This window comes from Panthera uncia, chromosome C2 (genome assembly GCF_023721935.1).
Source record: "Panthera uncia isolate 11264 chromosome C2, Puncia_PCG_1.0, whole genome shotgun sequence".
Taxonomy (NCBI): Eukaryota; Metazoa; Chordata; class Mammalia; order Carnivora; family Felidae; genus Panthera; species Panthera uncia.
In genome coordinates, this window is record NC_064810.1 from 8171340 (window position 1) to 8189326 (window position 17987).

General features: G+C 45.8%; 1 protein-coding gene across 3 annotated transcripts in view; it reads left to right on the plus strand.

The window, feature by feature from the left end:
• Nucleotides 1-17987, plus strand: part of HLCS (holocarboxylase synthetase) — a 227519-nt gene that overhangs the window by 6390 nt on the left and 203142 nt on the right. The window contains exons 1-3 of one of the 3 annotated variants that reach the window (XM_049627891.1): nucleotides 5720-5991; nucleotides 7091-7165; nucleotides 9668-9805. In XM_049627891.1, coding sequence (XP_049483848.1) covers nucleotides 5797-5991; nucleotides 7091-7165; nucleotides 9668-9805 — 408 coding nt within the window. In that variant the 5' untranslated portion in view covers nucleotides 5720-5796. Of the gene's footprint in view, nucleotides 1-5719; nucleotides 5992-7090; nucleotides 7166-9667; nucleotides 9806-17987 lie in introns of those variants that run through there. The other 2 variants (XM_049627888.1, XM_049627890.1) reach the window with 2 other exon arrangements.

Here is a 17987-nt window from a genome sequence, read left to right on the forward strand (position 1 = left end):
ATCGAAATTTTAAGATCTTTGGACCTAAGGACATCTTGTACTCTGCTATATTTTTAGGACTACCCAACTCTTCAGGAGCCTTAAAATGAGAGCCAACTGAATTCTGGCCCTCTCAGTTCTGGCTTCACAGCTTATGGGGTCTTTGTACTGATGATTCTCCCTTGGCTCAGAAATAGCCTTCTAAAGGAAGAACTTAGCATTTACTAACTTTCCTTCGATAGGATAAATGAGTCAGTACAACTGTAATCAAATAACAAGACTCACAATACTTTTATTGTGGATCATCATGAACTCATGGCTCTTCATAAATTTAATGCATTTCAATTTGATACTCAAATTGTCCTGATTTGGCTGGGGGGGGGCTCCTGTATCCTTTTGACACAATTCTATTTTTCTTTGAAGCTTACCTCCTTTCTGGCACAGGTGTCTGGCACAGGAGTAGGCACTGCCTTAACACCTGCACCAGGAGTTTCTGCGAGGATCTCTGGTTCCTTTTAATGGAGAAAATAGCACACACACTGGGAGCTGAGCACTAGGGTGCATTTCAGGGTAAAGTTGCTTTGAGGCCATCTTCGTGAGCAAAGCTGGAAGAGGTATTTCTTTTTCTCTTAAAGACATGAGTTTCTATTTTCGATAGTTTGAGGTGTTCTAAGTCAAAATTCTTTTGATCCTCTAATTTTATCTCCTTTCCTCTTTATGTTGATTAATCAAGTTGTCTTTTGCTTTATTTAACAATGTGCATGTTCTAAAACAGTATACTAATGTGAGCATTAAAGCTCATATTGAATCATATACTGAACAGATCTCAAGATTTTCCTACAGTTCGCCTGGTTCTTAGTATCCCAGGAAGGATGTTTAGTAATTCATAAACTCTTGTTTGGTGTGCTCATTGTATATTTATCTGATGGAGAATTTTCTGCCACTGTTTTCATTCTGCTTTTAACTTACGGGTGCTGGTCTTCTAATAGCTGACAGTTTCAAGTTCGTACAAGGTGGTACAATTTGGCAACTGGTCCCCAGCATCCTCCAGATATTGACTTACTGGAGGAGGGTCCGCCTGGCCATTCTACCTGGAAATCAGCTCAGTCTACAACGTTCTCTAGAAGTTTCATTTCCTCATTACCATGTCCCTATACTGTCACTTAAACCGCAGTTATAAGATACATGTGTGTGCGATCTTTAGCCAAATTGGTTCTGCCTATTATCGAACAACTGATATTAGAATCAATACATTTTACATAGTTGATAAATAAATTTTAACTATGCTGAATCCTATCTTAAAACTTACATCTTTTAAAATATATGTTAACACTCTCTTACCAATTTAATGTGTTACATACTGTTATGCCAAGATTTAGAATGAATAAATTCAAATGATTTCCCTAGTTAGCATTATCTTGACCTACTCCCAGTCAACATGTTTATTTTTACTGCAGGGACATAGCTATTATTTTGGCATTCCATATAATGAAGAAATGACATATTGAATATAAGCTCTTAAGGTTTTATGTGAAAGCATCCTTTAATTCTTGGGTCAAAATTCATATTTTGCCTTTATTATTATTATTATTATTATTTTTTAAATTTATTTATTTAACATTTATTTATTTTTGAGACAGAGAGAGACAGAGCATGAACAGGGGAGGGGCAGAGAGAGAGGGAGACACAGAATCTGAAACAGGCTCCAGGCTCTGAGCTGTCAGCACAGAGCCCGACGCGGGGCTCGAACTCACGGACTGTGAGATCATGACCTGAGCCGAAGTTGGACACTTAACTGACCGAGCCACCCAGGCGCCCCATATTATTTTTTTTTAAGTAATCTCTACAGCTGACCTGGGGCTTGAACTCACGACCCCAAGATCAAGAATCACATGCTCTTTAGACTAAGCCAGCCAGGCGCCCCTATTTGTATTTTTAATTACAGATAACTGTGTAGAACTTAGAGTCCTTTTAATAAATATAAAACTTCCAAAAGCAACAATATTAGAAAAATAACCAAAGTTTATAAAAATAAAATGCAATTAAAATAATAAGTTCTCAGCTTTCTTATATAATTTTAAGGAATAGTTTATGGAACTGTACAAGGCATTTAATACAAAGGTTTCCTATTTGGAATAAATGTTTTTAAAAATTGGGATTCCAGAATCGATCCTTGACCAAAGGTGGGGTCTTTGACCAAGGGTGGGGTGTTGGGTGCTTTGATCTGTACCTTTTTGGGGCCTGCATTTGTTAATCAGCAAGATTTAAAATGACAACTTTTTTTCCCCTTTGAGGCCCTGATCACCGCCCAGTTCTAATTTAAACGTTTCCTGGTAGCTTGTTTCTATCAGTCCAAATTGTAGTTTTCTTTTTTGTTTTAAACCAATAATAAAAAGAATTATTGGCTTCAAACTGTTTAATTTACTTAACAGTTAACTGCATGTGCCAATAGTCACCCTGACACTTTCTGGCTTAATAAACATACCACAGACATTCAAATAGTTAAAGAGTGTTATAGCTTTTACTAACAAAAACCTCATGATTTCAACCAAATTTGTATTTAAATAATTTTTCTGGAGGACATTTTTTTCAAACGGATGGTCATTCTTGAGACCCTGGGCTCTGTGAATATCATTTGTTTTAGCACTCCCAACACCGACGTGGAGGGAACAGATTCTCTTACGTATAAAGCAGAGACTATGTACTTCAATTGCTAAACGTGAACTGTTTACAGTTACAGCTATTTAAAATTCAGCATCTGCTAAATGCTTCCTATTAGACTAAGCTCCCTTCACAAACTATCCTTCTCAGCTCTGGCCATCTGACTGAGTTCTGAATGCTTTCCCAAGGTAGACAGAGCTAATGTCAGTAGGACAGGCTTCCCCTGGGGAGGAACAGTTAATCTATTTAATGGGGGAGGACAGGTCCTCTGGGGGAGTGACACTCTTTTGGTTAACACTCTGCCTTGTCCCTAAACCATCATTTCCAGGGCATGCCTCCTAAGTGCAGACTAGAGACTGGGTTGGCTTTTCCCGTAGAAAGCCAGTCATGGTGAGGAGTTACTGAGCTGGTGTTCAGTTGCTGGCTGGTGAGCACTTCAATTCCTTCCTGCAGTGATGTTCTCCTAAATGACAGTGTCTTGCTTTTAAATTTCTAGTCTGTGGTTCTATTCCTACTCTGTTCTCCACAACCATTTGGAAGAGTCTAGTTAACGGTCCAGAGTGACCCAGACCCAGGGAGTGATAGAAGTGGACTTCAACAGTGCTCCAATTTTTTTTTTTTTTAACGTTTATTTATTTTTGAGACAGGGAGAGACAGAGCATGAACAGGGGAGGGTCAGAGAGAGGGAGACACAGAATATGAAGCAGGCTCCAGGCTCTGAGCTGTCAGCACAGAGCCCGACGCGGGGCTAGCACTCACGGACCGCAAGATCATGACCTGAGCTGAAGTCGGCCACCCAACCGACTGAGCCACCCAGGCGCCCCAGTGCTCCAATTTTTAACGTGTTTGTGAATCACCTGGGGATTTGGTGAAAGTGCGGATGCTGATTCAGTAGGTCCGGGGTGGACCCTGGGGTTCTGTATTTCTAGTGAGCTCCCAGGTGATGCTACTGCTGCTGGTCCAGGGACCACGCTTTAGAGTGGCGAGGGACTGTAAGTTGTGAATCAGGTACACACACAGTAAGACCTCCTGATGTCTTATTTTTGCATCCTTCCCTTTTTCCTTTACTATCTGGGGATGATGAAGCCAGGCTCCATCCTTGAGCTCGCCCTGTGCCTGTTTACTCCCCTGTCTGCCTTCCTGGGCGTGAATGGTGACAGTGCTCCTCAGTCCAATGGTCAAGAAGGAACCTCACCCACTTCCCAGTTAATGTTCACTCAGACCGTGTTCGTGGTCCCCATTCTTTATAACCCAGAGCTGTATACAGAATTGACGCTCACATTTCCCCATGATGTCTTCTGAGACCACGACATCTTGAAGCATCTAAGGGCAAACCTGGAGAGTTCCTATTCTGGCTCGATGGAGTTACGGTATCCGGGAAGGGGGGGGGGAGGTTACAAAGCTCTAAAGGAACGTGGAAAAACTAGAGATGCTTAGGACTTACAGATAGAAGCCATGACCTCTCCATACCAGGAGTGGAGAGACTGGTCCTTAGAGCCTTAATTCAGCAAACTCCAAGAAGGCTATCTGCAGGGTTTGTCCAGTGAAACATTAGGGTTATCACTTTGTTAAGCCTTTTCATTTTCTTACACCTAACTTGTTAGCCCCGTGTTATCCTGGAGGGGCTAAGGCCTTCCTCAGAGGGCATTCATTCATGTCTTTCTCCAGTGACACAATTTCAGGCCTTGAACTCCCTTCCCAACTGCCACTGTCCTGCAAGGAAGTGGAAGATATGGCTTCACCCTTGCTCATCGCTTACTTGTCTTCCAGTTCTGGTCCACTGTGATGCTTATCTAGTTTTTGAGCCCAGTTATTTCTTTTTGGATTCTCTCTCTCTCTTAAAATCTAGTGTTGCTGTATGCAATGAGAAGTTCCTATGTTCTCTGACTGTAAGTTTGAAGCTCTAAAAGTGGGTTATCTATACTGCTATTTTAAAGCAGACGAGTAAATGGTCAGTGCAGTTTAAAAATCTATCCTTGGATTAAGTGAGATTTGGGAGTGGTGTACCTGGTTGCTACTGTATTATGCCGTCCACTTACAACGAAGGCCAGAGTAGGAAGCAGCACAGAGAAAATCCTTGCTATGCTTCAGAGGTGCTGGGGACACCGTGTTTTGCAAACTGCCATTTAAACAAATGCGGTTCCAGGGGAGAAAGCTCTGTCACTGTCAAGAATAATTATGCTTCTCTTAGCGGACAAGAACACTGTGAAACATAACTGGTAAGTTTCCCTTTTTTTTCCTGGTGTTAGGATGCTCACAAATTGGTGACCCACATGTACAAGAACACCCGACAGCCTTTTTAGGACTGTGTTCAAGTCCTTATTTTAAAATATTTAGAGACCAGAATACATATGTATATTATGCGTGTATTATGTGTGTATATACGTATACATACATGTATCTGTATATATGTATATCTACATTTGTATATATAAAATATATAACTGCATTGTATGCATTTATGTAATTTATTGTAAAATCCTTTTTGCAAAAAGGCCTAGAATAATCTAATAAAAACCAGTCTCACTTTATATTCCCAACCGGACTGGGCAGAGGCTGTATGTTAGTTGAATCCCAGTAGGGTGCGGATTAATTAATGTAAAAGTACCTGCAGCCCTTCTTCAGTCTGCCTCCCAGCTCTCCAAAGGGACGTTCGACTTTGGCTTAAAGCTGGCAGCCAGCGGGCCTAAACCCCCGGTCTCCAACCTGTCAACCCCCTCTCTCTAATGCCTTTCTCCCTCCATCGTGCCTCCTGCCTCCCTCACTGCCGCCCGCCCTCCGCACGCGGCTTCCAACCTCACCCAGCCCCTCCTCACCGCCCCAGTGCGGCCTCCCTCCATCCTCAGCCGCGCGCGGCCTCCCTGCTCCCTCCATCCTCACCGTACACCCCCTGCTCCGCTCGGCCTCCCTCCGTCCTAAACCCCTCCTCTCAGCGCGTCCTCCCTCCATCCTCATCCCCGCCCCCCCAGCGCATCCTCCCTCCTCCCACCCCCCCACCCCCGGAGGCCTTCCCCAGCCCGCGCGGCCTCACCCCCACGGGGCGGCCTCTTCCGGCCAGCGGGAGGGCGGGCGGCGGGGGCGGGGCCCTGAGGGAGGGGCGGGCCGGTGGTGCGAGCGTCCCGGGCCCGCGCCCCGCCGCCGGCCGGCCGGTCGGTCATGCTCATCACGCTGTGCTACCTGTACCTGTGGGCGCGCTGGGGGCGCCGGCCGGCCGCGCTCGTGCGCGCCACGGTGCAGCGGCTGCGCGCCTCGCGCTGCTCCTTCACCTTTTGCGGCGCGGCCGTACAGCCCAGGGGCGCTCGCGTGTGCTTGAGCCGCGGCGGCCGCGTCTTCTGCGTCGGCGAGAGCGAGGTGGGCGGGCGCGGGGCCGGCGGGGCGCGGGTGGGGCCGGAGGCGCGCGGGGGGCGGGGCCGGCGGGAGGCGCGGCCTCGGGGCTCAGCCAGCCGGAAGCGCTCGCGGGCCCCGCGTTGCACCGGGGCTGCGTGCGTGGGGGGGGGGGGGGGGGGCCCCGGGGGGGGCCGGCCCCGGGCTTGGGGTCCCGGGAGGGCTGAGCTCGGGGGCGCTTCTACTGGCTGTGCCCTCGGGAGCCCGGACTGGGGGGACCAGAGGTCCGGAACTGCGACAGGCGGCTTGCCGGGTCGAGTGTATGGGGAAGATTAGCACCCGAACGCCCAGGGCGCTGTCCATTCGGAACGTCTTTTCTGACATCCTCTCCTCTACTGTGGGTTCTACAGGTTCAAGTTTATGAACCTGAATTCACAGAAAGACAGCAGATCCTCAGTCTTATGTCAGATATCTCGTAGGTGACAAAAACGGCTCAGTCAGTCGCGAGTTTTGCCGACCAGGGCACCCCGCTGATTGTCTTTGCATCTATTTTATTTCGGTTTGCACACGGCCTTTGTTTTTTGGCTTAGTACTTAGCCCGATGGCTGCAAGTTCAGCAGGCCCTTTCACGTGGCGGTCGTTTAATCTATGCGAAACCTCCGTTCCCTTTCTGGAAAAGTGCGGTGCTGCGCAGATTTCCACTGACTTCACTAACACTGTTTTCGTTGACATTTAAAAGTGTTTGCTTTTAATCGGTTTCCCTTTCCTCTTCGTTCCGGAAAGTTGGCTCACTTGGCGTTAAAGTAAGGTTTCCCATGTGTGCGAAACCGTAGCACCTGCGTGGGAATTAAAATCTTATCTCAGGTTGAATACTTTGTTGTATGCTTAGGTACGGAATTATACTGTGCTACTAACAAATCAAAATTACCCTTATTTGTTAGTATAAACAGAGAATGAGTAACTTTTCTCAGTTGTGAAAGAGTATGCAGCTACTATCACCTAGATGCAAGACGTTTAGACATTCATTCTGCCTGAGGGTCTAATTAGGGCTTAATTGTCCAAGGAACCTGGATTGAGAGAATTAACAAAATAAAGAAAAATTGAGGGGTGCATTTTTCTATTGCAGTTTCCAATCTGGACTCATTTACTTAAAATAGAACCCTTTAGATTAAGGATTTTGGACATTCAAAAATATCGAGATGTAAGTATTTTTAATTTTCTTGGAAGACAGTTTTACTTTTGAACATCTCTATGACTTTATTGGTCTTCTTTTTAACTACCGCACCTATAACTAGTGCTTCTCAGCTCTTTCTGATTGCTCCAGCCTGGTGTGGGGGCACCCCGGCCACACTAGCCTTGGCCTTCAGGGATTCTGTAACCTGATGTGCTCTTGCTATTTGAAATTAACTTTGCCTCATCCTAGAGCTTTGCTGAAATATTGTCTCAAGGAAATGTTCCCTCATTCTTCAGACTAGATGGGACTGGCTTGCTCTGTGTCCAGATAAACTTTAAATTATCGTTCATATTTCCAGTTTTTTATCTTTTTCTCCCTAGGAATTGGGTCTCTTTCGCTTAGCAGCTTGCCCTGTGATAATCACTCAGTACTTCAATGAATGATGGAGTGGTTAGTGGTTGTGGCCTGCGATTGGAAAGCTTGGCTATTTGTGATTGGCTGCTGTTAATTCAAGATCTAAAATATTGTGAGGCTAATGACCTGGTTCGCTAAATACCTTATTGTCAGTCTACCTAGATTGAAGTAACTTTATAGAAATCAATCTTATGACTTTGTCGTCTCCACATTTTGCATGCTTAGAATCCGATAAATAGAATGTGTATGTTTATATAATTGAAGGTCCCACAGAAATTGATAAGTATAACCAAAGAGTTTATAGAAACTGGAATTTTTTTTAATGTTTATTTATTTATTTTAGAGAGGGGGAGGGGCAGAGAGATTGCAGAGAATCCCAAGCAGGCTCTGCAGAGCCAATCACAGGGCTCGAACCTACGAACCTGTGAGATCATGACTTGAGCCAAAATCAAAAGCCGGCTGTCCAACTGACCACCCAGGCACCCCCAAACTGGAAATTTAAGGTTTTTGTTGAATATGTACATATTCTGTGTTTGAGTAAGATGGACAATCTGTTTTTTGTTGTTGTTTTCTTAAAAAAATGTTTTTAAATGTTTATTCATTTTTGAGAGAGTGAGAGAGAGCAAGCAGGGGAAGGGCAGAGAGAGAGAGAGAGAGAGAGAGAGAGAGAGGGGGGGAGACAGAGTCCAAAGCAGGCTCTGCGCTGTCAGTACAAAGCTGGACACGGGTTGGAACCCACAAACCTCGAGATTGTGACCCGAGCCGAAGTTGGATGCTCAACCGACTGAGCCACCCAGGCACCCCTGTTTTTTGTTGTTAACTGCTATATTAATAATATAGTTTACCCATGGAGAGGAGTTTTTTCTCCTTCAACTTTTCATTTGTTAATTAGCTCAGTAGATATTTATTAATACTGTACTATGTGCCAAGTTATTAGGCCAGGTAAAAATGCCTTTTGATCTCCCAACAAGGACGGATTTGAACTGGATTTGTGTGGAGCTTGACCATTTTGCTATTTTTTTGTTTTTTATTAAAGTTTTTTTTGATGTTTATTTTTGAGAGAGAGAGAGAGAGAGACAGAACACAAGTGGGGGAGGGGCAGAAAGAGGGAGACACAGAATCTGAAGCAGGCTCCAGGTTGTCAGCACAGAGCCCGATGCCAGGCTCGAACTCATGAACCACGAAATCATGACCTGAGCCGAAGTCAGACGCTCAATTGACTGAGCCACCCAGGTGCTCCTGAGCTTGACCATTTTCTGGTGGCCATGACAGGGCTCACCTCCTGCAGCCTTAGAGTTCAGCTTTTCTCCTCTGGATATGCCTTGATTTTAGTGGGTCAAAGCCTTTTAAAATTAATTTACTGGCCTTTGGAGGGATTTCAGGAAGGAGAGCACAGGTAATGGACATACCCAATCTGATAACCAATGTTGATGCTATAATGGCTGGAGGAAGTGGAAGAACAGGGAAGAACAGGTCTTCAGGTTTCTGTTGGTAATGGGCTTCGTTTCACGGCCACGTACTTCTGAGCCTCCTCACCTTTATTTATTTATCTTTTACATTTATTTATTTTTGAGAGACAGAAAGAGACAGCGTGAGCAGGGGAGGGGCAGAGAGAGAGGGAGACACAGAATCCGAAGCAGGCTCCAGGCTCCGAGCAGTCAGCACAGAGCCCAACGCGGGGCTCGAACCCACAAGCCATGAGATCATGACCTGAGCTGAAGTCGGACGCTTAACCGACTGAGCCACCCAGACGCCCCGAGCCTCCTCATTTTTAAATGGGCTTCTGAGTTGTAACCTGGAGAGCTCTCTGTACTGTAAGCAGTAAGGAATGGTGGGGGTGAGCCCAGCTTCAGAGTGAATTGTTGATAACAAATATCTAGAGATGTTAAAGTTGTCATGAATCATAGAAGGGATGTTGCAGGTGTTTAATAGCCACAGTTCAACAAGAAACACAGGGTTTATGTGGTCTGCAGGAGAGCATCTGATAAACTTGTATTGATCTCACCTGGGGTTCCAGAGGAAGTGATGTCCTGGATGTGGATGTAAGTGGCTGTTGTGATTTGAAGTGATACTGAATCCCCTCCCCTTTTTTTGTGTTTCTTTCCCTCTATGCAGTCCATTGATGACTTGAACAAATGGGCCCTGTTTCTTGTTTCTCCTTTTATACTCGAAGCAGAACACATAGCATTTGTGACTGAGAGCATCTGGGTGCAAGGTGAGACTTTACAGAGACCATCTGCCTCTTCAGAAAGCGTGAGTAGCATGTTTTTCACTTGTGTCCCATAAGAAAACTATGTCTTAACCAAAAGTAAATTTGTTTTTTCTTTTTCATTTTCTTTAAAAAAATTATGTATTTTTTTTGAAAACAATTTTTTAATGTTTTATTTATTTTTGAGAGAGAGAGAGAGAGAGAGGGGAAGAGCGAGCGAGCAAGCAGGGGAGGGGCAGAGAGAGAGGGAGACACAGAATCCGAAGCAGGATCCAGGCTCTGAGCTGTCAGCTCAGAGCCCCACGCAGGGCTCAAACTCACGAATGGTGAGATTATGACCTGAGCCGAAGTCGGACACTTAACTGACTGAGCCACCCAGGTGTTCCTAAAACAATGATTTCAGTGTATTACAGTTACAAATCACATGATCAATTAGTTTGAATCATGAAATTGCTAATACTTGGCTTTTTTTTTTAAACCTATGAAGAACCCATTTGTGGTAACCTAAGAGTTCTACTTTGGGCTTTTAAGCCCTATTTTTTTTTTTTTTTTTAATGTTTATTTATTTTTGAGACAGAGAGAGACAGAGCATGAATGGGGGAGGGACAGAGAGAGAGGGAGACACAGAATCGGAAGCAGGCTCCAGGCTCTGAGCCATCAGGCTGATGGCTCTGAGCCAGCCATCAGCCTGATGGCTCAGAGCCTGACGCGGGGCTCGAACTCACGAACTGCGAGATCGTGACCTGAGCTGAAGTCAGACGCTTAACCGACTGAGCCACCCAGGGGCCCCTTTTAAGCCCTATTTTACCACTCTTAGAAGTTTAGCAAAAGTTTGGGATCGCTTTTTTTTTTTTTAAATTTCTTTAATGTTTGTTTATTTTTGAGACAGAGAGAGACAGAGCATGAATGGGGGAGGGTCAGAGAGAGAGTGAGACAGAATCCGAAACAGGCTCCAGGCTCTGAGCTGTCAGCACACAGCCCGACGTGGGGCTCAAACTCACGGACCAAGAGATCATGACCTGAGCCGAAGTCGGACGCTCAACCCACTGAGCCACCCAGGCGCCCCAGGGATTTCTGGCATTTCTGAATAATATTTATCCTGTTTACAAGCTCAAATGTCTTAGAATATTTTGTTTTATTTTTGGACGCTAGCTACCCAGACTTGGATTAATCCTAATCAAAATGTACTCTCATTGTTGGTTCACACATGGCCCTCGTTCACTCATGACTTTGAAATTTGTATGATTAATACCCACAAATTTACCACTCAATATGGAAATGGAACACGTACCTATGTGGTCCCCTGGAGTCTATCCACCTGTCTACCTGCCCTGCCCCTCCCTCCCCAGACCAGTTTCTTTTTAGATATGTAAGTCATCTAGGTGAACAAACACCATCTTTCTGAACACCCACATAATTCTTATAAATTACTATTTTTAATTTTTATTTATTTTTATTTTAGGTTGAGAGAGAGAGAGAGAGAGAGAGCGCGCAAGTGGGGGACAGGGGCAGAGGGAGAGAGGGAGAGAGAATCCCAAGTAGATTCCTTGCTCACCACAGAGCCTAAGGTAGGGCTCGATCCCACAACCCTGGGACTATGACTTGAGCCAAAATCAAGAGTTGGATGCTCAACCAATTGAGCTACCCAGGGTCCCCAATTTTATAAATTATCAAGCTTATAGTAAGCTTGATGTTTTCTTATATATGCTGATATTTATATGTATATTTTGTAAGATTTCAACTTAAAACCAAGGCCAGCACAAAATGTGACTGCTGTGCTGTTAACTTCCTAAATCGTTGTTACTTAATTGTACTTTTTTTTTTTTTTAAGTTTATTTATATATTTTGAGAGAGAGAGGGAGAGCACACAAGCAGGGGAGGGGCGGAGAGAGAAGCAGATAAAATCCCAGGCAGGCTCTGCACTGTCAGCTCAGAGCGTTATATGGGGCTTGAATTCGCAAACTGTGAGATCCTGACCTGAGCTGAAAACGAGAGTCAGATGCTTAACCGACTGAGACCCAGAAATGCAGCTATGCAAATAAGCTAGAATTTTCTCTCTTTCTCGGGAGGTGGTTCTGCTCTGTAAGACCATCCAGGGACCTAGTTCCCTTCTGTTTTATTGCTCTGTTATCTGCCCTCTGCCAGCCTTGTTCTCTCTCTTGGTAGAGACTGGTTCATACTGCCCCAGCCACCTCTGTTAACCTCATGCACATCTAGCCCTCATGATGGGGGAATAGAGAAGGTGGGAGCCAGCCAGCTTCCTCTTTAAAAACTGTGACTCAGAAGTTTCACGGGTCATTTCTGCTCCTGTCCCGTCAGCTGCAGGGCAGGCTGAGAACTGCAGTCCTAGCTGGACAGCCACGGGTTGAAGGGAAGAAAGACAGACTAGAAGATACTGGGAGATAATTAGCGTTTCTCACAGTTACCATTTCATTTAATATATAGTCTAACAAAGATTTAACTGAGATCTTGCTTAATGGCGGGGTGCCTGGGTGGCTCAGTTGATTGGGCATCTGACTTCAGCTCAGGTCATGATCTCACGGTTCGTGGGTTTGAGCCCCGTGTCGGGCTTTGTGTGACAGCTCAGAGCCTGGAGCCTGCTTCAGATTCTGTGTCTCCCTCTCTCTCTGCCCCTCCCATGCTCACGCTCTCTCTCTTTCAAAAATAAACATTAAAAAAACCCAAAAATTAAAAAAAAAATCTTGCTTAATGGCAATACCTTACTTATTTCTTGATTTTCTGAGGTAGAAAGATGCCTGCCCACCAGGGAAGATAGCTACTATCCAGTTAATTCATTTATTTATGATTAGAGGCTTGGTTGGTAGGTCCTGCAACCAGAAGCTGGAGACATTTAGAGCTAATTTTTGGACCACCCTATTACACCGAATTCCATTTTATAAGTTGGTCCTTTGGAAGGAATTGATCTCAGGCCCCTGGCTGGCTCAGCCGGTAGAGCATGCAGCTCTTGATCTCAGGGTCATGAGTTCAAAGCCCTGCGTTGGATATGGAGTCTACTTTAAAAAAAGGAGTTGAGGGGAACCTGGTGTCTCAGTTGGTTAACGTCTGACTCTTGATTTCAGCTCAGGTCATGATCTCTCCGTCCGGAATTTGAGCACTTGAGTGCCTTGCTGGGGCTTGGGATTTTCTCTTTCCCTCTTTCTCCTTGCACCTCCCCCACGTGCACGCGCGCGTGCTCTCTCGCTCTCTCTCTCTCTCTCAAATAAACTTAAAAAAAATAAAAAAGGAGTTGATCTTGTATCTCACTGTCCTCATTCAGGTTGATTGCTTAATGGGATTTCGCATGGGGGGCTGTTATCAATCTATTTTGCACTTAACTCTAAAGTCATTTGAGTTTAACAGGACCCTAAGATACTAAGTTGAAAATATAAATGTAAGAAAAGACTTTTGAACTTAATGAAAGGTTACATTCTTCCATATTCCTAGGATTATAGAACTCCTACAGATACTTAAAATATCTTTTTTTTTCTTTTTTATTAAAAAAAAATTTTTTTTTTTAACGTTTATTTATTTTTGAGACAGGGAGAGACAGAGCATGAACGGGGGAGGGTCAGAGAGAGGGAGACACAGAATCTGAAACAGGCTCCAGGCTCTGAGCTGTCAGCACAGAGCCCGACGCGGGGCTCAAACTCACGGACCGTGAGATCATGACCTGAGCTGAAGTCGGCTGCTTAACCGACTGAGCCACCCAGGCGCCCCTTAAAATACCGTTTTGAATTTGGGATAGCTCAAATGGCTTTCATTTGTGGTCATTCTATAGACCCTAACAACAAATAAGTGAATCTGAGGAATTCAGTTTTTCAAAAAACAGCATTCATATATTCATATTTTCACTTACTTAGTCATTCATTAACCTGTTTATTGAGCATCTACTATGTTCCAATTATTTTGCTAGGTGCTGTAACAAATACCAGTGGAGCATGATAGATTCAGCTCAATTTTCAATATCTTCTGTACTGATATCAGCAGTCCTATTTAGTAAGAATTGATGACCCAAAAAACTTACATAATTCTTTGCTGCAGAAAATTCAGTTATGTTCCTTGTACTCTTACCAAGGCATTCATTCACTCATCCAAGGTTTATCAAGTGCCTATTATATGCCGGCTTGTGTGCCAGAGCTGGAGTTATGTGTCATGTGGAGGTGACAGATGCATTCAGAGATGATGGTCCCTGTCATCTGAAGGAGCTCACAGTGTGGGAGGGAAGACAGCTAAGTAAAGGAACAATTAAAGTTTCAACATGATAAGTGCAGTGAGAAGGCATGCATGGGGTGGTGGGCAACCTGTCTACGTAGGGGTGAGGACAGGAAGGACCTTTCAGCAGGGGTCATGTCTGAGCTTTACAGGAAAAAACAGGAATTTGGTGCAGAGGAAGGAAGGGCTTCCCAGGCAGAACAGCAAGGGCACAAGCACACGGAAGTTTGCACCCGAGGCAACCGCACACGGTCCAGTAAAATTGGAGTCTCTGGTGACATGAGTTGGGGGAGTGGTCCAAGGTAAGGACAGAGGGGAAAGATGGGGCTGGACTGCTGCATGGGAAATTACCTGGGTGCAGCAGTAGCTTCTAGGAACATTGCCAAGGCAAGGGTGCCTGGCTGGCAGTCAGTGGCGCACACGACTCTCGATCTCAGGGTTGTGAGTTTGAGCCCCACACTGGGTGTGGAGATTACTTAAAAAATAAAATCTTAAACATTGCCAGGCAGGTTCTCCCAACAGTCACAGAGTCGAGAAGCTTGCAGATCAAGTTAGATGCATAATTCACAGCTTATTAAATAATTTTGGAATATGCACAAGGAACACCTGGAGAGATCTGGGGTCAGTTAACACTTAGGATCAGGGGCCTGCAGTGTGGAAGGACTGTACACCTGAATCCTGGGCTGTGCAGTGTTCACACATCCTGCCTCTTTGCTGCACCAGCCTTTCTCACCAAGGGCGTAGTTACAGGAGCCAGAGATGAGGTTAAAACTGGGGGCTCAGCAGATGGAGGGTGCATGGGGCCAGCCACACTTGTTCTCTTGGAGAGACTCAGGACGTGTATGTGCGTGGGGCCAGCCACACTTGTTCTCTTGGAGAGACTCAGGACGTGTATGTGCGTGGGGCCAGCCACACTTGTTCTCTTGGAGAGACTCAGGACGTGTATGCCTGGAAGTGCTGTGCTGTGCCACCTGTGCTTCTTATCTGTTTTTAGAGACTATACATGGGGCCCTAATGGGTGACTGATTTAGGGATGATATACTGCCAATCTGGAGGTGGTGTAATTTGTGTGTTAAATTTTTTTTTAACGTTTATTTGTTTTTGAGAGAGAGCGTGAGCAGGGGAGGGGCGGAGAGAGAGGGAGACACAGAATCCAAAGCAGGCTTCAGGCTCCGAGCTGCCAGTGCAGAGCCTGACGTGGGGCTCGAACCCACGAACTGTGAGATCGTGACCTGAGCTGAAGTTGAACTCTTAACTGAGCCCCCCAGGGGCCCCTTAATATTTAAGATTTACTTGGTCCGTCCATGACTTTCTGCCTAGGGGTAATAAATACTCTCTGTTCTTTCCTTTTTATCTGGGTTCATTGCAAATATTTTCCATTTGTTTCATCTATCTTTAGGGTGTCTGACAAGTTCCTAACTTGATGTACAAGTTCCATCCATGCTGTTGGTTTTTCTTGTTTTCTGTGTAGCAGAACTGAATATCCTTCAGTCGTACAAACACGCATATGCACAGATCACGAGAAGTTTCTGTGTGCTAGTTAGGAGCTTGGACTTCACCCAATGGACAGTCGTTTTTGGTGGATGCTGGATCATTCGTGGAGATCGGGAATATGGCAGGGAGGGCTGGTGGAGGGACTGCTGTAAGCAATGCAAGTTTGTGCGTTGTTTGGTCAGCTTTGCTGAAATAACACTTGGCCCTAGCACCTCAATTGCTTCTAACAAATATTGGTATCTTGCTTATGTTACAATATAGGCTCAGCAGGTTCGCTGCTTTAAGCTGTGACTCTGCTCTGGGCTCTGCTCCATGCATCCTTCTTGTGCAGGGACCCAGACTGAAGGAGCATGTCCGTCTGGGGACGTGCCATTCGCGTGCAGATGGCAGGAGTACGAGCTGGCAGAAACTCGGTGTAGTAGATGGTTTGTATACCCAGGGTTATGTGGTGGAATGACGTTCTGGGACTTCCAAGGCCAGATCATAAGAAACTTTGCAGCTTCCGCCTGGGCTCTTGGAACTCAGCTCCCATGCTGCCAAGTGAGGAAGCTCCTGCTGGTGGGCAACCATCTTGGGGAACCATCTTGGATGGGGATCGTCTGGGCCCAGTTGAGGCACCTTAGCCGCATGGAGCAGAGTTGAACTGCCCCTGCCAAGCCCTGCCCCTATTGAGATTGAGCAAAATGAACGATTAGCTTAAGCCGCTAAATTTGGGGGTTGTTTGTTGCCCAGCGATGGATAACTGGAACACCTGGGATATCTTTTAAATCTTCTGCTCTCAGCTTCCCAGGATCAGTGGGGTGGGCACGTAAAGTGGGCAGTGAGCACTTGGGGATGCTAATGCAGTATACCTTAGGGGGCCTCAGGTGCTTAGGGGACACATACGGAACCCAAGAAATAGAAAAAGGGTGTGTCAACAAGGGTATTTCTGTTATTTTCTGACTAACTCTCACCTTCTCAGAAGATTAAGGTACCTGAACCCTCCTTTTCCTTGGGTGTCTGCTCAGTCCTGGTTTTCAAGTACCACTTGGTTTCATCCCTCAGCTCATTACAGCTCCTGCTTGCTATGGAGTTGTGACGCCCCTTACACTGTCACTCGATTTTCCGGTACCCTTCTCCTAAAAGTGCCACAGGGCACTTCCTTGGAAGTAACAGAGCATGAGAATGAAGTTTGTCGTGATCCTTTCCCTCTGTGTTTCCAAACCTGAAGTCTGCAGGGTTACCCTCACGTCAGAGGTAACCCCCTTCCTTCGCTCTCCCAGCGTCACACGCTTCCCATCTCTGCGTGCCTCACACTCCTTCATCCAGTTTGTCACTAGAAATTTTAAAAACCAGGTGCGCCTGGGTGCCTCGGTTGAGCGTCTGACTTCGGCTCCGGTCATGATCTCACAGTCGTGGGTTCAAGCCCCACGTCAGGCTCTGTGCTGATTGTTCAGAGCCGGGAGCCTGCTTTGGATTCTGTGTCGCCCCCTCTCTTTCTGCCCCTCCCCTGCTGACACTCTCTCTCAAAACTAAAATAAACATTAAAAAAATTATAAAAGCCTAACGTGTGATTAAGTTGATTTGGAAGAAAGGAATAAGAGCCAGGTACATTAGCAACATCAATTATCTGACTGGAGAACTGATTGTAACTTGTAGTCTGGGTTCTTCAGAGAAGCAGACCCAGCAGGGAGTGTGTGTGTGTGCACCACAGTAGGTGTGGCTGTTGAGTCAGGAGGTCATTGAGGGCAGAATTCTTCTTCCTTGGGGGACCTCAGTCTTTTTCTCAGGTCTTCAACTGATTGGGTGAGGCTCGCCCACATTATGGTGGATAAACTGCTTGACTCAAAGTCCACTGACTTAAAATGCTAATCACATCTAAAAAACACCTTCACGGTTACATCAGGATGGAAATTTGGCCACATGTCTGGGTACCATGGCCTAGCTGAGTTGACGCATAAAATTAGTCATCACTTGGTTAACTATCAACTGGCTATTCCCACCTTTGCTGTAGAACTTCAGCCCACCGCGTGCTGCGGGCGGCCTTGGGAAGGACATTTGGTTAGAGAGCCACCCCTGAGAACTGAAGCGAGTGCCTCTTGGCCCTGGGCCTTCCTCATGGACGTGCGCTGAGCGGAGCAGGTGTACCACCGCTGCCTGCTGTCAATCAGGGTGACGACAAGTCAGGAGCTTTGGTTATGGAAGGGATTTCTGCCAGGAAATCCCTTTGTGTAGGGCTGACCAGGGCTTCCTTAGCTTTGATCTTTGGGAGTAAGCCTTTGGTTTGACTTCCCCTTTCTTTCTCGGTCCCTTTGTTTCCACCTTGAGGGGCAAAGTGGAAGTGCCCTGTTTGCTCTCAGACAAATGGCCCTGGATGCATCAGTGACAGTATGGCTTTGCTTTGATGGAGCACACAGCGCTGCTTGAGGAGTTTGCATGGTCTGTGGCTCGTGGACCACGTTTCTACAAAAAGGAAATGCACTTAGGTGAGGAAACAGCTGGCTGAGTTGAGAAACTTGATCAGGGACCTGTGTGTATTGT